Here is a 22,083-nt window from a genome sequence, read left to right as displayed (position 1 = left end):
CCGTGGGGGGGTTTTATCGGCGATTATCTGCAGGCACACACATATATAGACATGAGATAAGGGACACCCTTAGCAGAGGGGCTGCTTTTTGTGCTTTCTCCCCCCCCCCCCCCCGATGGGTCTACCGCGTCCAGGGCCTTCACTCGTATCATCCCTTTTGGCCTCTTTAATTTTTTCCCATTTTTTAATTTTTCAATTTTTCAATTTTCCAATTTTCCAAATTACGATCTGTACATACTGTTGCCGCTTTTTTTTCCACGGTTGATTTAATTTGTTTTAAGCGCCCTTTGAGCATTCATTTTATTTTTCCTATTTATTTATTTATTTATTTATTTTTTGGTCATTTTTTTGGAGTCTTACTGTTTATGCTCGACTCATTGTGCAATAATTAACTCTGTTCGCTGGAGCGACTGGACGAGAAAATTCTGTTTGTCTGTACGTATACACGTAGTGCCATATGCGGCGAAAAAAAAAAGGGGGAGGGCCCACGCGAGGGGCAAATTTCACAGGTGAGAGTATACATAATACTGATGGTTGTCTTTCCTACCAACTTTCCCACGAAAGTGGAACTATGGCATATTTGTTTGGACAGGGGGTGTTGTTTCCTCCTTTTTTCGACAGAGAGTTATTCCGTGTTCCCAAAAGTGGAAAGGAGGAGAAAGTGATGACCATGTTGGAAATCCACGGAAAGTAGCAAAATATAATTGCAAATAGGGCGGCGAACTTTTGGGGCCCAATTTTAGGCTCAAGTTGCTCATCCTACAACAACTTTGCAAAGAGGCATTGTTATTTATCGGTATAGTCAAAGTGGAGAGAAGAACTCTCGGGAAAATTTCTTTACATAGAAATGTATGTGTCATTTAAGGGAAAAGGAAAAAATATATATATATCAACATAACTATAATATATATTTATGTAAATGTACATGAGGAGGATAAACTCGTTCTTGCAACAACTGTAGAGTGTGGTCGCTTTTTTTTTTTTTTTTTTTTTTTTTTTTTTGCGGAACGCTACTTCCTTCAATGGCGTCATATAAAAATCGGGTAATTTTTTTTATTCTGCCCTAGAGCATAAGCGCCTTTTTTTTTCTTTTTTTTTTTTTTTTTTTCTTTAATATAATTCGCCCTTTGTGGGTTTTACGACCTCTTTCTAGATAATTTTTTTTTTCGACTTGGGGGATATTGACTCTTTTTTCATGTGGCCTTATATAGTAGCTTTACATTAAAAGAAGCCTTTTTTTTTTTTTTTTCTTCTTTTTCTTTTTTTAGCTAATTTTTTAACCTATTTTTTTAAATTGTTTTTAGCCCATTTTGCGGTTTTCTTAAGCCCATTTTGAGGCTTCTTTAACCCATTTTTTAAAACTTTTTTTTTTAGCCCATTTTAGAGTTTTTTTCCCCCGTTTTTTACTCTTTTTCTTAACCCATTTTGACCTTAACCGTATATTGTTCCCGCAGCGGGAAAGGGAGCGGTGCCTTTTCGTGTCAAGAGCGCGGAGATTTACCTGGTGAATTAGCACCAATTTTTCACCGGCGTTTCTTCTGCGTAATTCTGTTTCTACCGCTATATATATGTTTGGTCAGAAAAAAGGGGAAATAGAAGAAAAAAAAAAAAAAAAAAAAAAAAAAAAAGTTACTTTTATTTATGTTTCATATGTATGCTTCTCCTTTTGAATAGCGTAACTTTGACCTATTTTTCTATTTTATTTTGAAAAAAAAAAAAAAAAAAAAAAAAAAACGAACCAGGAGAGGTACACTTTCCTCCCTACACCCTCTTTGTATTTACACCTGACAGGAGGAGAAGTTGCCTCGAGGATAAAAACCGTTCTATTCTGTTCTAATTTCCTCTGTTTTGCTCTGTATTCCTATCGTCTTCCTGTCTTCATTATTTTTTTTTTGTTTGCCCTTTTGACTGATTTCACTTCCTCCCCTTATATCCTCGTTGTGAAGACATTAGAGAGACCAGGAGGAAATTTGGGAATTCATACTGATTTTGCTTAAATTGGAGAAAGGGGCAAGAAAAAAAGTGAATCATCCTACAAAGATAGACGAAGTGCATCACCCGACAAAGATAGACGAAGTCGCGAAATCGTCTTTAAAATAGGACAAAGCAACAGTGCAGCGGTGGCGAAAGGGTACGAGCAACCAAGACGACAGATCCTTAAGACTGCGCAGAAAACACACTGCATGCGGAGGGTGCGGCATATCCCGTATTACCTTTAACCCCCCCAGGGAGGTCTCGTTGTACACCTCGCGAAAGGAGATTCAGCAGAGGTAAAGGGAAAACACATCACCCATGGTGATAAAATCCCAAAAAGTACAACTTCAAAATGAATAAAAAAGCTAAGAGTAGGACTTACCTAGACATACTTCGGTTTTATAGCAAAGATGAAAATCAGCAGGGAGTGAATTTTTCGGGGGGTGTGGAAAGTCCAGTTGGACTACAAAGTGGCAATTCGTTCGGTAAAGACTTGAAGAAGGAACGTTATTTAAACGTGCGAAACTGTGATGGAGATGACTTGGACCAAGGGAATGATGATGAACACATGGGTGAAGACAAAGGGAGTGTCAACACAGATTCCTTTTTCAGAACCCTCTTTTGCAGTCAGAAGGTTGGAAGTAGCAACAGTCACCATTATACCAGTAGTTGCCATCGCAATAACCCCTTCGTGCAAGAAGAAAATAATAATGCCCACAGAAGGAACTTAAAAAAAATGGTAACGTATAAAGGAAGGGAGAAGAGAGTTAAGCCTATACACGATGAAGACAAAATAATTCAAAAATTTAGAAGAGACCAGAGGATGAGAATGCTTTATGTGGAAAAGGAACATGGGTACATGAAAGGATATCAAAAAAAAATGGCTACTTCTTTTCTTACCAACAGGAAAAGGAAGAAATGCACCATCTGCTTTTTTAGTAATCACTCGGAGCATATGGAAAAGTGCAAAAATTGTTCTATGCACTTTCACATCTATTGCTACAAAATGTTTCGGGAAAATTTCAATTTCAACAATTTTATGTGCGATGTGTGTTTGGACTACGAGCGGAGGGCCAACTCCTCTGCGACTAGCGGGACGGCTAGCATGGAGACTAGCAATATTTCTACCCACCTTACCACCCACCGCGGCATGCACCAGCGCACAGGCGGGCACTACAGGAAGTATCACTTTGCGTACAAAAGAAAAAATGTCGACGCGACCCACGATCCATTTGATTATATCTCGCAAATGGAGGAATCCAATGGGCAAAGTGGATCATCCAGGAAAAGGCAATTTTTTAAATGCCTAAGTGAAGCCGAATTTAGCAAAAGTAATGATCTTCTCCCTGAAAAGAGGAATGAAAAAATGGAGTGGTCATCCAAAAGGAGAGCAGAAGGTGGGAAGATATCCACCGAGGATTTCTTAGATAATAATGCCATCTATCATCGAGATGTTGCATACCACTCCGACACCATATGCAACCGAAAACTGAATCGTGAAGTAGGTCCATTTCTCAAGAAGGCAAAAAGACAATTGAAGAGAAGGGTTAATTTAGAAATGAGTCCAGAGAAAATTACAAAAATGATGAGAAAATATTTTAAGCCTTTGGACGACTACAAAAAAGGGTCTCATTGGGATTTATCTCATCGGGATTTATCTCACGGGCTATCCTCCCCCTCAATGCTATTTCAAACGGAGCAAAGTGAGTTTAGTAAACCTGTCTACGATGGAAAGAACATCCAATACATGCACGCTATTCAGTATAAGCTCTACCAATATGAGAAATCAAATGAAAAAATAAAGTGCAGCATTTGTAGTGGTCATCAGAAAAATGTTCTGATGATCAGGAGTGGACCAAACTTGTGGTTCCATGTCTGTTGTCTGTACTACAATGATATATCAAAATATTGCTCCATTAACCATGTGTACTTTGAATTCTTTTTTCTTAAATTCTACAACGAAGATTATTTCAATAGCATGTATTCCAAGCTGAAAAACGTTAACGAAGTGATCATCCATAAAATCAAGCAGGAACTTCTCACTAGTTATAACACCACCATACACAGTCATTCCTTTAATTTCCTTATGAACCCTTACTACTACAACCTGACACTCAAACAGATTAAGAATTTAATTTTTTACAACTTTATTCTTCACACCAATGTATTATATGGAAGATATACTCCTGCTATGTTTGGTGGTACGGCAACCTTCCAGATGTTACCTATCGGAAGTAATGAACCCGAGGACACCTTTCAGGGGGTCGTGTGTACCAACCTGGAAAGCGATAATTTGGCTGAAATGAACTTTCATTCGAAGGATAGGCATCCCGTGGGGGAATCTTCTAGCTACACACATGCCAACAAGGGAAGGAGGGATAGTAAGAGGGGTAGTCGTTCTCGCATTGATGTGGATGGTAGATCAGATAGCCCCTATCATCGCCGTTCCAGTTTGAGTAGCGCAGCCAGTAGCTACGTTGGAAGCAGTAGCACGTCCAGATGCACTGACTCCTCCTCTGACGAAGGAAATATGAGGGATGGTACTCAAGATTTCGAAGAAGGAGAATACGAAGATGAAGTAGAAAATGAACAACTCTATGTAGATGAAGAGGACCAGGACATTAGTATACACAGCCAAAACGAACATAGCAATATATATTGCATCGACACAAACAACTGTACCGTTGTCACCGAGGACAACTACTACATGGCTGATGTCCTTCACATCGTAAGTAACCACACAAGGAATGAAACCACTCTAAGTGTCAACAAACAAAACGAATTGAATTCATTTTTCAAGGAAATTGAAAAACTAATATATAAGAGGGATTTTATTCACTTAAGCATTTTAAAAGATATTAAGGAGAAGATTCAGGAGTCGGTTCTAAAGAATCATTCAAGGATTTGTGCTTTTTGTAAAAAGGCTACAGGGATAAAGACCAAATGCATGTTTCCATCCTGCTGTACATATTTCCACATTTCCTGTTATTATGAATTTTTTATGCACAGTGCATATGTGGCATATCAATTGAGGAGGGACGAGCGAGTCGCCAATAGGAACATAACCCACATAGCGAAAATAGGAGAAGATCCCCTTCACAGGGTAAACAAACTGATTAAGAGACAAAGCCGCAGGAAGAAGCGCGTGCGCAACGGTATTGGTAGCGACGATGAAAGTTTAGTGGAAAGCTACAAAAGCGGCGAAGAGAACGTGGGTAGTGGAAACCATGTCGACCGAGATGCTTCTTCTGGGGATAAGACGGTGTCAAGTCCAGGTTGTACAAAGAAAAATCTCTCCAAACGGAGTGCCCAGGAGCAACCCCCTATCGACGCATCGAGGAGAGTGAACCCGGAAAACCCGATCCAGTACATTCGAAAAATTAAGAGGAAAATAATGGATAGCAGTGAACAGAATATTGTAGCGAATAACAGTGGTGTAGCGGTTTCGAATGATTCATCAAATGGACCATCAAAGGTGAACCAAAAAAACATTGAAAAGAACATGACCCCTATTATATGTGCATCCACCGTTGAACAGATGAATAAGACAAATCCACATGCAAAGAAAGAAATAAATGCATTGTCATACAAACCGAATGCGAGTTCTGGTACCACAAAATTAGAGGATCATCTCGGAGATAACAAAGTCATCGTGGATGCAAAAGAAGTTAGCAATGGAGGGGCTTCACGTATCAGTGGACACGTATCATTCATTCCAATGGGTAGCACTGTTGGGTTGGGTCAATGCGAGCAGATTGAAGAGAAGAATGGCCATGCATGTAGTGGAGAGTCTAGCCATGGTTGCATATTAAGCACAAAACGTACAAGGTTGGAAGCAGTAGTAGATCCCTTGAGCGATTCTCAGGGGGGTTCATTAGAAGAGGGGAAAATGAACCAAACAGTTAGACTAAAGAACAGTCACCACCCTAATCAACAAAAGCAGATGATGGTGTTAGATCACCTGAATCAGAATACAATGAAAACAACGCCTTGTAAAAACAGCGAAATGGGAGATTCTCAGGGGAGGAAATATATGGAGAGTATAACTTCGTGTAGCGACGTAAACATGGCAGGAATGAACAAATGGCATCATCTCACGTTTAAAGATTCTGGGAAGTATCCATCGAGGGATTATGTCCACATAGGAGTTATTCCTCTCCACGGTGACAAGTCAGACATGAAAATGCACAAACACATACAGGGGATGACACAGAGGTTCAATCAAAAGGTGGAGGAGAAAACATCTCCGAAGGCGCCATCCGAAATAACTCTCAAAATGACACCAAAAACGGGGGAACGAGCAGATCGATCGAATCAACCAAGTCGATCCCAAAGGGGTGAAGATTGCCAGAGCTCTTCTTCCTTATCGTCTCTCCTATGCTCTTCCATAACAGATGATGAGGATGAATCCTCATTCGACTCGATCAGAACGTCTGACTGCTCTGTGTCTCTCCAGTCCAAGTCGAATTCGATATCTCTACACTCGTTGACACTTTCATCTGCGTCATCTTCATCGTCTAGCACGTATTCTTCATGTTCGGGTTGCTCATCTGAACATGTAGACCATTCTTCTAGACAAATAACATTGGGAAAATGGTACATAACTTCCTCTTCTTCTTCCTCTTCTTCTTCCGCTTATTCCTCCGCTTATTCATCCGCTTCGTCCGAGATGTCAATTTTTAATGGAAAAGCCAAATCTATATCGACCTCCCTGTCAGAGGCGTCGAATAGATCATGTCGAAATAGCAACTCCTTATGTAGGAGTAACTCGCAAGAAGGGTTATCGTCCTCATGCGGAGAGGGCTTTTCGAATTTCAAGTTGGGGAGTCATATAGAAAACTCAAGCAACAGGCATCTTAGTAATGCAAACAATGGTAATACTAAGAAGAAGAAGAAGAAAAAAAAAAAAATAAAAAAAAAAAAATATGAACAAGTCAAAAAAAAAAAAAAAAAAAAAAAAAAAAAATACGAACAATGTGATGTAACCACAGATACAGAATATGGGAGGAAGAACTCCAAGTGGAACTCATTAGGTCTCTTTACCACCAATGTCTGTAATCCTGGAAATAGCTACTTAGAAATGAAGAACATCAAGCTGACATTGTGCAACGCCCACAACAATGAAGACGACATCAGGACAGTGTTGAACCTCAAGTTAAATGCAGTTAATAATAGGGAGCATAACAATCTTGGTGGTATCTTTTACCATTACTACAATTCGTTCCTCTCCTCTGTGTTCTTCGCGGAGAAGTTTGCGCACCTGTCGGAGGGCGCAGGTACTAGCGAATGGGTGGACGACCAGATAGAGAGGAAGGACGAGCAAGTCAACCATTGCGGAGACGAAGGTGAAAATGAAGGTGAAAATGAAAGTGGAAACCTGCTCCAAGAGAAAAAGGATGAAAAAATGAGCGAGGGAAGGAGTACCCCCTCCCAAGAACAGGACAGTCGGGGAGAAGGAATCAGCATAGATGATGTCGCGGTCTCGGTTAACATGGTTTCTACAACAGACCCCGCCACGCCAGTCAACCAATCAGACGGAGAAACGACCAAACCAAGCAACCATACCCATAAGAGAAAAATTGAATGCCTTTCCGAGACGCCTAACTCCGATGGGGAAAATGAACACAGGGAAATGAAACCATCGGAGAAACCTGGCGAGGACGACACAGATGTAGCACACGTATCGAATGGAAATAAAAATAAAAAAGTTAAATTAGACATTGAGGAAGGCGCATTGGAGCCTGACACACACAACGTCGAAGGTAATGATGATAAGTGGCGTGACGAGGCTCACACGGAAGAAGGAAGTTCGGATCACCCAGAAGATAAGAAGAAGGGAAATCAAGGAGCGAACGATTTGGAAGTAACGACAGATTACGAGAATTCTCCGACACAAGAAAAGGCCAACGGATATGATACGCTGGGGGGTTCCTACGAGGAGAAGATAAGTCGGGTGGAAGGAATGGTCGAAGGAACGGTCGAAGGAATGGTCGAAGGAAGAGTCGAAGGAAAAGTGGTGGAGAGTGAACATCAAGGGGAAGTCAGAGAATGTGAGGAGAACGTATCCCCCAAAGCAGAAGTATCATGTAAAACCGCCTCGGGAAAAGCGAACGACATCGCGCTGTTACACTTCATGAACTACATCAATCGAGTGATCGACAATGTAGAGGCAAGCGTGATCCTAAAGAACAATGTTTGCGAAGGAGTGTACTACCTGCGACAGGAGAACGGAGTAAACATATGCCAGAAGGTGAGTGGGCGCTTTAAAAAGCATCTGAAAATACAAAACATGAAAAAGAAAAAAAAAAAAAAAAAAAAAAAATTAAGTGAAATTACAATTTTAAAAAGTACAAATGTAGATATACAGAAGAAAAATAAAAATAACATTTCTAGCAATATGGATTTGAAAAAAAAACTGGATGTGAATAAATTCGCCTACCTCTTCTATCGACTCCCTCTTCTGCTTTACGGGAATAAGTTTGTAAGCGACTTGGATAATTTAAAGTACATAGGTCAGATAAAAAGCGTTTTCCATTATTATGTTGATTTTTCCAATTCTCAAAATATCGCTAGTCTTGTCGAACTTCTTAAAGGGTACGCTAGCCACTCCATGTTTCACAAGACTGTGAGCAACACGAGGAAAAATCTCCATGATAGGGAGGACAGGGGTAGCGCCAGGAGAAGGCTTCCGACCAACGGAGCGGAAGAAGTGGGAAGAGCGATAACAGCGACAACGACAGAGGTGGCTGCAACGATGGACATGACGACAACGGAGGAAGTGACATCGGTAGCAGTAGTGGCGAGAGAGTTGCAAGAGGGTGGAGAGGAACAACCCCCTTTGGACAATTCGTCAGACACCATCGCACCGCGAGGTGCATCCACCACGGGGGCAGAGAATGAGAGTTATGATACCGCCACACAGGTCAAAAATCCAGGCGAACAGACTGGAAGCATTGCCACGATGACAGAGGTGGCTTCGAAGGAACAAGATGGAAAAAATGAACCAAGGAACGATTATTCATTTGAGAATGAAAAGGAGAACATGACAGAAAATGGGGATACAGATCTGGTTAAAGAAAGCACATGTGCTAGTACTGTCAGTGCATATTGTCAAAGTATGGTCGGAGAGAACCATAATGATGTGCAGGTGAAAGAAGTAGTAGATGCACATGAAAAAGAATCGAAAACAAAGAAAAAAAAAAAAAAAAAATCAACTGCAAACGGGAATAATTGTAAGGTAAATATATCCAGTCAATCAGTATTAGAACAAGTGGAATGTTTCAACCTTGAAGAAGGACAAAGAAACGAAAGCAACAACACATGTGATAAAGGGGGGGTAACGAAAGGAGACGAATCAGGAAAGGAATCCCAACCGTATGTCAATAAAAGTTTCAATTTAGTATTCTGTCTATTTGATAATGGTAATAATATCTACCTCCTAATATATGAGTCAGACAGTGATAACAGAAAGAAGTATGCAAAGAATAAACTCCTTCGAAAAAAAAACGAGTGTAACAATATCGACTATTTTTTTAAGGAGTTATACGAGAAGGTTCATCAGAGTAGTTCCAAAGATGGGGCCTTTTCAATTTTGAAGGCTCTCTTTTGTAATGGGGTTGGTACTTCGGTGGGAGATTCCTCTACGTGTCTTTCCAGCGGGGTGATCCCGCAGAGTGGAATCGGCCTCATCGAATCGAGTGATTTGACTATGTCAACTGGATCGACCAGTCTGATGGGGACGATGTGGTCTATGAGCGGAATGAGTAACCGAAGCGGAACCATCAGCAGGGCTAGTAGCCACAGGGTGCACGGAACCCCAAGCGGCAATGCAAATCTCAGCGCTGGTAATGTCGCCACCGGTAACAACACGGGAACGATGAACGGTAATAGCAGCACCAACAATTCGGAGGAACAGAAGTGCCTCAGAATGATCCAAATGTTACTGAACAAGAATGTGTTAGAAAATATACTTCACAACTTTAGCTCATTTAACATCACGAAGAATCTGAGCTTGAGATTGACAAATGTTCTCGAACTGACCTACTACGACTACCTCTTTATTAAGAGGCACAAGTTTTTTTACTCAAAGAGGGGTGTGAGAATTTACGATGCGTGTAATAATTTGTACGATGAGGGGGAGCCCGCGGAAGATGAGACAGGTGGGAGCGTTATTGACGGTCGGGTCATTGACGGGCGGGCCATTGACGGGCACGCCAATAGGAATTCCTACCAATTGACACACAGGCTAAAAGAAATTCTGGCAAATTTGTACGCTCACAAAGGAAGCAAGAACACCTCGTTCAATTTCAGAGGCATGGTAGCTAGCGAAAGTAGCCACTCTATGACTGGGGATATCAGCAAGGTTAGTGCATACGTTAAGGAGGAGAAGGTCAAGTTGGGTGGAGTAGTCACACCAATGGGAAGTTCCGACTTCGCGGCTTGCTCCAGTGGAGGCATTACCGATTGCCGGCATGTAGTAGACCCCTTCCTCTGGGGACCGGAGAACAATACCTTCTCAGGCTACCCCACAGGCAACTCCACAGGCAACATCACAGCCAACTCCACAGGTAACTCCACAGGAAACTTCACAGGCAACGTTGTAGGTACCCTTCCGGGAGATCTGAGCGAAACGACTATGATGGCCTACGAATTCGCCAAAAGTGGAAGCCTCCTCAACAAAGGGGTTAAGGAGAAAATTATAAATAAACAGATAACGAAACGGAACGACAGGAGAGACAAGAAAGATGGACAAAGGAGCAAAAACAAGAAGGATAAGAAAAAATATCTGGATGATTATCCAAAGAGCATCAACACAAGTACGGGAAAACTACCCTCAGATAATACAATGACGAAGAGTGAATTTGGTGAATATAGCAATTTGGAGTTTGCTGGAGATCAGGGTAGGGAGAACTACATCAACAGCATCGTAAGAGAGTTCCTTTTCAACCGATGTGAGGATAACACCATGGCAGAACTGGTGAAGGAAATAATTGGAAGGTACAACTCCTTTGGAGGAAACACGAAAAGCGGGCTCAAGGGGAAGTGGCACCCCGCAGAGGTGCCCATACATTCGACGAACAGTTTCAGCGCGTACGACGTGTATAAGTTGTTTCTGCTGGAGAATGACCCGAGGAATGATGGGATGAACAGAGGGACGAACGCTACGATTGGTAATTCCGTCGGTAGTCTGACCAGTGAGGAAGGTGCCCCCCCTGTTGCATCGAACGAACCGCAGGTGGCACCACCCCTCTTCAAAAATAAGGAGGAGAGAAAAAAGTATCTGAACAACGTCCTCTTCGATAAGGCCGCACTAACCAACTTTCGAAGCTTCATTATAAAAAAAAGGCAGATGGATTTTTTTCACAAAAACTGGAACAGCCAAATCAATTCCATAGAGAAGGAAAATAATTTCCTGGACATTGGGCATATTTTGTCCTTCCACCTGAACAGGAGTAATTTCGTGAAACAGATGGAGTGTCGAAGCGTCGAGGAGGTCGAGACGAAGGTGAACATCACCAGGGATAATGTTACCAAGGATAATGTTACGAGGGATAATGTCACGAGGGATAATGTCACGAGGGATAATGTCACGAGGGGTAGTGTCACGAGGGGTAGTGTCACGAGGGGCAGTGTCACGAGGGGCAGTGTTACGAGGGGTAGTGTCAACAGCGTTAGCGGGATCAAAATTAAGGAAGAAGAGAACAAATCAGGTTCCTTCTCTGCGTTACCCAGGAACTGCACAAAAAATGGTAACGACACGAACACAGACGGGACAAATTCTAGCATTTGTAAGAGGGAGCCGGGAAGTGGATCCTCAATCCCCGCAGAAGGTAATTCGCAGGAACTTGATGGAGCCGGAAATAATGAAAAGGGCGAGAAGGACGCAAGTAGCACTGTCATAACGATAGGTGATGAAAAGTGCAGTCTGAGCGAACATAACGTCTTTCCTCCCCTTGTGAAGGACGAAAAATGTAAAGAAGTCGCCAAATTCGCGAAAACTTCAAGCAATAGCAGAGGCTTTATCTCGAAGAAGCAGATAATAAAGGAAGAGAAAAAAATTAACACGGATTTGTCCAATCGTGGCGAGGGTGTATATAAAGGAGAAGACAAAACAGAAGGTCAAAAGGAAGGTATAAAAGAAGGTCAAAAGGAAGGTATAAAAGAAGGTCAAAAGGAAGGTATAAAAGAAGGGCAAAATGAAGGTGTAAAGGAAAACCCAAATTATCGCTATTGCGATGGCGAAAGCTTCGACGAGCTGATCAACCATAATTATGATAAAATGAAAGACCTCTATAATAACCTAAATGAAGAAATAGTAAAGAAAAAACTACTACTGATGAGCAAAATTATTGACGAAAACCATTTTTACAACGTTGCTGATATGCCCTTGTATGTAAATTTAGTCTTCTACAAGTACAGTTGTGTTAACACATGGAACAACTTGATTCATAATTTGAGGGAGAGTTTCTTAAGGGAGGAAGAGGAGGCCTACTTTTTGACAACCAACGAGGTAATGAATAAGGGAGTGGCTCCTGAACATGACAAGAATGAGTCATTCGTCGTAACTCCCACCCCGACAACCTTGCCAACCGCAACAGCATTGCCGCAGGAACAGAAACCTTCGCTTGATGGTTACGTGGGTGAGATAAAGGAGGAGAAGAAGAAACCTAATGATGATAAAGGAAAAGGCGCTACGGTCGAGGAGATAGTGACAACCCAGTGTAGTAATAACCTTATGGAGAAAGAGAAGAGCCCCGAGGAAGGCACCAAAATAGGAGACCAAAGCAGTGACGCAGCTCCTCCTTCAGCGGTAGGTCCATCCACATCGGTTGTTCCACCTGGTTCGAGAGACCAAAAGAAGAGCGCCCCTGTTTTCAACCAAAAGAAAAGTGGAAAGACTGGGAAAAATGAAGAGAAGGAGAAGCCAAACAATTTTACATGTAGTGTGTGCTTTAACAAACAATTGAACAACATAAACATTCTGTACAAATGTGTTGGATGCTCCATTCACATGCACAAGTACTGCTACGGAATATATCAGAAAGGAAGGAGTGATGAATTTCTGTGTGAAAAGTGCACACTTAGCAAGTACATCAACAAGAGGCGACATCTGGGTGAAGAGCCCAATAAGAGTAGCAGCCACTCGAAGAAGAAAAAGAAAAGCAATAGCAGTAGTGGAGTAACAGCTGCGGTGGCAGTTGCTGATGCGGTGGCGGTTGCTGATGCGGTGAGTAGTGGGCACGTGCATGACTCCAACATGAATGACCCATGCGATAACCCAAGCAAAATTCCCCTTGACATATTTAAAGGATTTGAAAGTTTCTGCTACATATGCAAGAAGGATGGAGGCGCGTTGAAGAAAACCACGACAAACCAGTTTGTTCATATTTTTTGTGTTTTGTTTTTTATCTCCAAAGTATTCTGTTTAAATATTTACAATTTGAACCTATGGGATATTAGCAATTTGAGATCCTTCGAAAACGTCTGTTGTATTTGTAACAAAAGTGGAGCCGTCATAAATTGTGCCTACTGCGAAGATGATGCTCAAGGGGAAAAAACTCTCAATAGTGCGAACGCGCACACAAAATACGGGAAGAACAAGTGCAATAAGTGGTTTCACCCCCTGTGCGCTTATTTGGAGGGGTACCATATGAATGTTGAAATTTACGAAGATCTGTTTGTAATGACTTATTTTTACGATAACTGCTTTACGTCTTTCCGTGTGATCACACACTGCAATGACCACGTCCCTCCGGGCACCTACCAAAATAGGGAAGCCGTTAAATGGAAGAGGAACAAATCCTACCTGAGAAGTAGTAGCGTTGGCGAAAACGGCAGTGGCAATAACGACGGCGCTGCATCCCCCAGGTTGAGCGACCAAAACGCAAAAAATAAGGGAAAAAACAACTACCAAAGTAGTAAAAAAGAGACCAACGCCTCAGGTTTACACAACAAGCACAACGGCAATTGCAGCCCGCCACCTCTTCAAAACTGCGCCAACGACAATAATGTAAAAGAGGAAAGAAGCAATGAAATTTGCCCAACTGATCGGATAGAACAAACCAATGCAGTATAGCTAGCTAACAAAAAAAGTTATGACCAGTTCAGGCGAAAATGGAAAAAAAAAAAAAAAAAAAAAAAAAAAAAAACAACTAGCTTAAATGAAAAGTACGACATGCATTGTTTACGTAACACACAAAAAATGACATGAAAGAAGAAACAAAGGAAATTTTTAAAATAAAAATAAAAACGGAAATGGAATTCGTTACAAAAGAGATTTCCACAAATGCGTAGTAATGTCTGTGAGAGCCCACATATTGGCACATTTATATATTCACAATTGTGTATACATGTGAATTTTTTTTTTTTTTTTTTGCAATTGTCTTAACTTGCAGACTTATTTGATCGTGTATTCTCGTGCATATATTTTATTACTTTAAAAAAAAAAAAAAAAAAAACTTCCAGAAAGGATTTTTAAATTTAGCTCTTTTTTCTTTTTACCCCCATGGGAATAGAATAAAGATGATACTCGGATGGCGTACACATAACAAGGAAATATTTGTAGAACGCCAAAACACAGTTATCATCAAGAAAGTGCACTGTATAGTAAGTGCATAAGCTTTAAGCGTGCGGGAAATACTCCTTCCGGTGAACTGGGAGAGGGGGTCATAGCTTAAGTACGCACTTGTGTATCGCACATCATACATGTACATTTCCTATCGTCCGTACATAGCGCTTGTACTCCAAATACCTGACACGCCTCAAGAATCGATTATGTAGTGGAGCCCCCCGACGGGGTTCTCTTCTTATGCTCCGTTACTACTCAGTGGTCAAAATTACCAACATGGTTTATTGTTCAAACATATTTGATCCGTTTAATCAACTTTTGATCTTTTTTTTTTTTTTACGTAAGCAATACCAGTCACATAGGGCCAGAAGGGGGGAGGAGAGTAGAGGAATAAAAATATGTGCAAGTTTATATTTGTACCTATAAGTATGTTAATAAATAATATGCATACTTTCATTTTCGTAGTGTGTCCCGTTCCGCTTTATTTTTCACGAGGTGGGAGACCCAACCTTTGGCGTTTTGTGTATCCCTTTTTTTTTTTTTTTTTTTTTTTTTTTTTCGCGTGAGCCACTTGTGGGGTGTATTTTTCTCTTACATAGGTGTGGGGAGGGGGTATGAATTGTCCAGAGCACCGGCGTTTCAGGATTATGTGCCCTTGTTCTGCACCAAGTCGGCATCTACAAACGGATGGTAACATCACACATATGCATGTACATACATATGAAGGTACTTTACAACACAATTGTATGTACATGTGCTGTATACGGAAAAATGACCCCCAGCTTCTTGTAAGCCCATGAAACGCTTTACCTTCACGCCTGTTGCCCGTTAAAAACTGAGTGCACTGAGCCCATGAGAGGAAACTGCTATTAGAAAGCCTATCGCCACACTTCGTAGCATTGCACATAGCCAGAGCATAATACCCACGTGGTGAGTGCATTAATGTATCATTCGCAAAGAGGGGAAGAGGAAAAAGGTGCTTGCAACGCTTGCCTCACGGTTTCTTTTTTTTCTCCTACAGTTGCATGGCAGTAGTAGGGAATAACAGCGTCAGTAGTAGTAGCACCATCTGAATCAGCATCAATAGTAGTGGGTGTATAGTAATGCTAGTAATCTAGTAATTCTAGTAATGGTACTTAAAAGTAGCAATAATAGCAGTAATACATTAATAGTAGTAACAGATGTGAGGAGTCATGCTCACCTAGAAAACACGTGTACATACACGCACATGGCCTCCCCCCAAAGGCGCATACATTTTTTCCATATAGCAGCGTATGTGAGGTTTAGGAGGCGCCTGCTGCACACATTGTATGGGTGAAGCCAGGGCCTGGCTGTTTACGGCAGGAAAAAGAGTACAACAGGATAAGTACATATACGTGCAGTGCTTACAGGAGGAATGTTTTTTTTTTTTTTTTTTTTTTTGTTTTTTTTTCTTTTAATCTCTGTTTTGATAAGAATTACTTTTCTACCCCTATCTTCTTTTTCTTTTTAGCTATTGATAGGATTATTTTATTTTTTCTTTAAAGCGCTTTTTTTCCATATACTTTCTTTTTATTTCCTCTTTTTTTCGCGTACCTTTTGTTTACCTTAGCACACTTTCTTTCCGTTTCGTTTTTGTTACTAATTGTGTATCTCTTTTGGATTCCTATCCTTTTTCCTGATATTCCCTTTTTTACGTACGTTCTTTTCCTTTTCCCCCTTCTCCTCATATCTGCCTACGTTCTTCTTGCCCATTCTTTTTTTTTTTTTTTCTGCCTTTCACGACCGCATATATGTGCTGCTTACCGGCTTACACGTTTAAGCTCGCATGTATATAAGTATATACTATGTATAGAACAGGCGCCAAGGAGGCGGCACATCCAAAAAGAGAATAAAGAGTCAACTAGCAGTTGAAATACGAACTGACTAAAAACTCATAAAAAAAAAAAAAAAAAAAAAAAAAAAAAAAAAAAATTTGAAGTAAAGCTAGCCGAGCTTTATAGCCATTTTGTAAATCCCCTGAACAATATATAGAGACCCACTAGTGAGCAGAGTATAGAAGCTCCTACGCGGGAAGCCATACACACACATAGAGAGAGAACAACATAAAAGGGCACATGCATACAGGAGTAAGTGGCCAAGTCAGTGATTCTCGGAATGATCAATGTTCAGTTGTAATCCGTTTTTTTTTTTTTCCCCACAAAATAATATAACAGAAGTGAGCAGGTGGTATGCATACACGCTGTCAAGTCTTTTAATTAGGAAATGAAGGGAAATCATTCATATGAAAGAAACCACCCAGGTAATTGGAACACTAACGCCCAGGCGATTAATAGGAAGAAATTAAATATAAAAAATGGAAGGATTAACGACATATACAATTACAACGGAGGGGTGAATAAATTTTCAGGGCCCCATGTAAACGCTTTAAATGATAAAAAAAAGGGTTATGTGAATGTGGAGGAAGAAGACAGCAAAGGTAAGATTCCCCCCAAAAATATGGCCTCTTACCATTACGTAGACCACGGTTACTACGACATGGGAAATGCGAACAACATGTCATATGGAAAGGCGAACTACTACAATCAGGCATTCATCAAGTTCCCGAACGGTAAAGGTGCTGTTGGTGGCTACGGCGGGAGCGGGAACTATGTTGGAAGTCGAAACGTTGGTGGCATCAGCAACTATGCTGGTAGTGGCTATGGCGGAAGCGGTTACGGAGGAAGCGGTTATGGAGGAAGCGGCTACGGAGGCAGTGGCTACGGTGGCAATGGCTATGGAAGTTACGGTTATGCTAGCTATGGGAACTATGGAAACCATGGGGGTAATAACTACGGATATCACGGGGTGAACGGTGCATACGATTACAGTGGTTACAATTACGGTGCCTACGAGAATTATGAGGGCCAGGCTAATTTCAATAGCCAATACGACTGTTACGAAAATTATAATGGATATGAAGGGAACGGCTACAACGGTTACAACGATTATTATGATAGCGGCTACAACAATTACGGGAGCCACCACCTGTGGAATAATAACAACGGCAACGCGCACGACGCGCACAATGAGGGGGCCAGCAATTATGCCCACCACAGTTACGGCACCCCGGAGAGTGCGCAGACGCCTAATTACGAATTTGGTGGAGCCAAGTACCACCATTACGACCCCCCCCATCTACCCCACAAGGGAAACGAATCGCACGTTAAGTTTAACGAGCTTATTAGCGATGTGTATTATAAGTCATCCTATTATCTAAAGAGAAATAGGAAGTACATGCAGAATCTGCTTAAGTCCAATTGTGTAATCAATATATACCTGGTAAGGCACATGGAAGCTATGCATAACCGAGAAGTTCTCGACAAAACGGACAAGGTGAGGGATCTAATTTATAAGGACATTAAGTATCTCGACTGTGGGGCTAGTGAACAAGGAAAACAAATGTGTGAGAATTTGAAAAAAGATGGTAACAACAGGCTCTATCAGAAGGTTATGGAGTTGTACAACGAATCTTTGAAGAAAGTTGATATCCCCTCCACTTCCGGTGTTGACATCAGTGGCGCTACGAACAAGGGTTCTGTTACTCCCCCTAGTAACAGTACTCCCCCTGTGGATCCTGTTGGTAGTGCGAAGAAAGGCATCCTGGAAAGGAACAACGACTTCATCATCATCAGCTCCCCTCTGAGGAGGTGCCTAGAAACCATGAAGTACTACTTTAACTTTAAGAAAAACATTCTTATCTACGAGTCGGTACGAGAAATGGCAGGCAACTACTCAAGCGATCAGAGGTCCAAAACTTCCGATGTAAAGAAATTCTGTGAACAGAATTTTGAAGACTACGAGGTAGTTTGCTTTGGAGAGAACGACATTTTTTATGGAGACAAATTTAGGGAATCGTCTGACCAGGTGTACTGTAGGTGCTTGCAGTTTTTGAAAATGGCCCATTCCCTCGCTGTGAATTATTTTGCCTCTTTGGAGAGGGAAAACGGAGAGGAGGATGATGCAGAGGAAGCAGACAAGCGAGAGGATGGCACGGAAGAAAACCAAATGCCTGGGGGGGGTAATGTGGAGAAGGATCTGTGCGGCGGCATGGGTGGACCAACTGGGGAAGTGATGGAAAAGTCGTGCGAAGAGGGGAAAATAAAGCGAGAAGATCATGTGCAGCAGGAGTGTCAAGAGAACCTAACAGGGGAGGGGCTCGTCGCAGAGGTATCCACGTGTAAGAAGAGCGAGCAGGAGGGAAAAGTAGTCGACGGAGGGGAAGTAGCAGATGGAGGAAAAGTGTCAGATGAGGATAAGAACTTAGCGAACGAGAAGAAATCGAAAGGAAAGGAAAAAAAACGAGTATATAACATCGTACTGGTTTCGCACAGTTCGTTCATTATGCACTTTTTGGCTCTTCTAGATTACTTCGACTTGGGTGCGAGAAACTTTAACAACTGTGAGATCAGGAAGGTGGTGATTCCCTTGTCTAACACGTTTCTCTTTTTTAACAACGTGGTGAACATGCAGCTAGCCAAACCCGTATGCAACAACAATTTTCCTATTGTCTTTAGGAACAAGAACAAAATTCTGAAGAAGGCATTCAAAGACAAGAACATCTACACACTCAGCACATACAATGATTTTGATGAACTGACCTGCCAACATCCATGCACTGTGGTGATTTATCAATACGCCTCCCTGGTGAACGAAGAGAAATATATGAAGTATTTGGAGAAGGTGAAAAATTTTATCGATCTTGCGAATAAGGAGCATGAACAAGAAGAAAAGTTCTTCTCCAATGGAATGTTTAAGAATTACGTGAAGGAGGATAAGGACAACATGGGTAGAAGTGTCCTCGTATCAGATGCTAGCGAGCATATACTTTATGTGAAAGAGAAAAATGCATGGGAAGTAAACAAGAAGGGTTTTTTTGTGGGTCAAAATGTAGTTATCATAGTTTTACCACATGTAGAACCCACTGTAAGTTCTAACAACGTGAATATAAGTAATAATACAAAAGAAAAACCGACTGAGAAATCTGCCCATCTGGATAATGTACTGCAGGTTGTAAACAATTATAATCACGTACAGGATTTAATCAAGTCCAAGGATTTTTGGAAAGTTGTAAAAGAAAATATAAACAATATGGATCTTAATACATTTCAAGAATACCTGATTGGCAAATATACAAAGAATGTGAAGTCTGAGGAGGCAGATAATGTTTGCTATTTGGATTTGAGTAGTTGCCTGGAAAGTAAATCTTTCATGGATACGTTCCAAGACAGATGTAATGGGTACTTGAAGCGTCTAAAGGAACGATGCGATGCTTTTCCGTATGTAGATTTGGAGAACGAGTGTAGATACATTAATGAAAATTTACTTATGGACATGTTTCCAAGGGAATATGCCTCCGGTACAAGGGGTCGCCTTGCTGCCGGAAGTGGTAACCGATCTGGTGATTGGACAAACGGTAAGGAAGACACCACATTGGATCAGAATACCTTAGTTAGGAAGAAGTTTATGTGTATTCCTAGAAGAGCAGCAGCCAGTGCGAAAGTAGCCGCAGAGGCGCTATTTGGCCATTCCAACAAATCAACAACTGTTGCAGTCACATCAGGGGGAGGAGACAGCCCAGTGTCGAGTAAGAACTTCCTACAGGAGAACATCAACACACTTAAGTCTTTCCCGCAGTCTATTCAGAACTTAAGCGTTGAAATGTTCTATCGGGACCATTTCTTCTACTTCCACTGTCTACATCGGTTCATAAAAAGCAAAAACAAAGTTGAGGGACTCATCATATCAAAGCTACTAACCTTCCTTGATCTCTTAAGAGCCTTCGACGTTAGTGCAACGAATAAAATTTTTCAGAAATTATCCAAACTGGAGGGCCTCATTGAGAATAACACATGTTTGGATGAGGAAGATAGACTGGTCAACACGTACTCCTGCGATAAGAAGTGCGCCCAGGTGAATAACACCTCCTATTATGACGAATCCGCCAGGAAATACAAATTACTTCAGACTTTGCGAGGTGAGGAAAAGAGCGCATTTGAAACGACTCGCTTCGTGCTCCCTTATTCCCTGCACGTTGTTAAGCGTTTTTTTTTTTTTTTTTTTTTTTTTTTTTTTTCGTCGTCTCTTGTACATTTATACACACGGTTACGCGCTGATGTGTGCATCCTTAACAACTTACTATTTTACCCTTTCTCACAGGACGGAAGAAGAAGGTTGTGGACGATCTGAATTACATGCGATACAATCTTCTGACTGTTGCCGGAGGAGCAGAGAACGTTTTCATTTTAAATGTCCTGAAGTAGTTTTACCTTTCCCTTGCTATTGGTGATGATCCTCCGCCATTTGAAGATCTGCGTGGCGGGATTCCTTTCCATTCCTTTCCTTTCCTTTTTTTTTTTTTTTTTTTTTTTTTTGCTGGACCGACTTCAAATGTAGCTCTCCACGTGGAGTGCAAAACGAAGTGCCATTCAGAGGGATGGACACAATGTCTGTCGTATTGGTGCTGAGAAAAGGAGGATAAGGAAAAAAAAAAAATAGTGAAGAAGGGAATATGAATGTTTGCGCAAAATGTTGCACGTTATAGCGATGTGAATATCAAGTGAGTTTCATTCCTTCTCTCTCTCCCCAGGGAGCTTAATTCATGTCTGCGCCCTAATGAATGCAAATCGAAGAACAGCTTGTTAATTTTAGCTGCACACAAATTATTTATTTTATTTATTTTATTTTTTTTTCACCATTGATTTTTTTTTTTTTTCATTGGGCTTAATAATGTATCCGCCTTATTTTTATCATTTGAACAACAAGCCGTTTCACAAATTTGATGCGGCATGCTCATCCCCGCAGTTTGAATTTTCGTAGCAAGTTATTGTGTATGAGGGAGGAGGCGATCCGTGTGGTGGGCATTAGGACAAGTGCACATGCGTGATGATTTTACGTCCATGTTGTGGCGCTTCCCCCCTGTGTGGTATGCAATCTAGTTGGTTACTCTACTTTGGGATATGCGTCGGTAGCTTTTTCTTTTCATTTTTACACACGGTTAGGTCTAGCACTTGGCCGAACGGGCCTCGTCATCATTTCGTCCATTTGGGAAAATAACACAAAACCATTCGAACAGCTTGTTTTTTTTTTTTTTTTTTTTTTTTTTTTTTTTTTTTTTTTTTTTTTTTTCTTCTCCCCTTTTTGCAGCGCTGTTTTGACTTTTCCAGTTTCCCCCTTGGGCGTTCACTCGTCTGAGACTTAACGAGGAATTTCGCTCGAGTACACTTTTGGGGGGGTTTTCTTTTCTTTTCTTTTTTTTTTTTTTTTTTTTTTTTTTTTTGTTAACGGTTTTACGCTCCAATTGTAGGGCAACACATTTAGGTGTTCATTCGAAGACCTTTATTTAACACTACTAATTAATTTTGTTTTTCCGATAAGCGAGTTAGTTGTTTCCGCGTTTTTTCCATCGCTATCCGATCTGATCTGCGCTTCACCATCCTGTGCATTCCCTCTTTTGCGAAGATGTGCGTGGGCACATACATTCGTGTGCCGACCCCAACAGGAACAAACCAGTACAACACACG

At 41.2% G+C, this 22,083-nt stretch overlaps 2 protein-coding genes across 2 annotated transcripts; both read left to right on the top strand.

Annotated features, from left to right (window-relative positions):
- Positions 1 to 2,326: 2,326 nt before the first annotated feature.
- Positions 2,327 to 14,050, top strand: PKNH_0832500 (phd finger protein, putative; the record flags this gene model as incomplete). The annotated part of the gene is made up of 1 exon (XM_002258909.2): positions 2,327 to 14,050. One exon carries the CDS (start codon positions 2,327 to 2,329, stop codon positions 14,048 to 14,050), a length of 11,724 nt encoding a protein of 3,907 aa, XP_002258945.2.
- Positions 14,051 to 16,786: 2,736 nt separating this feature from the next.
- On the top strand, positions 16,787 to 20,823 carry PKNH_0832400 (phosphoglycerate mutase, putative; the record flags this gene model as incomplete). Its single annotated transcript, XM_002258908.1, has 2 exons — positions 16,787 to 20,537; positions 20,720 to 20,823. 2 exons carry the CDS (start codon positions 16,787 to 16,789, stop codon positions 20,821 to 20,823), a joined length of 3,855 nt encoding a protein of 1,284 aa, XP_002258944.1.
- Positions 20,824 to 22,083: the final 1,260 nt, after the last annotated feature.

This window comes from Plasmodium knowlesi (genome assembly GCF_000006355.2).
Source record: "Plasmodium knowlesi strain H genome assembly, chromosome: 8".
NCBI lineage: Eukaryota > Apicomplexa > Aconoidasida > Haemosporida > Plasmodiidae > Plasmodium > Plasmodium knowlesi.
This window is presented reverse-complemented; position numbering and strand designations above follow the sequence as displayed.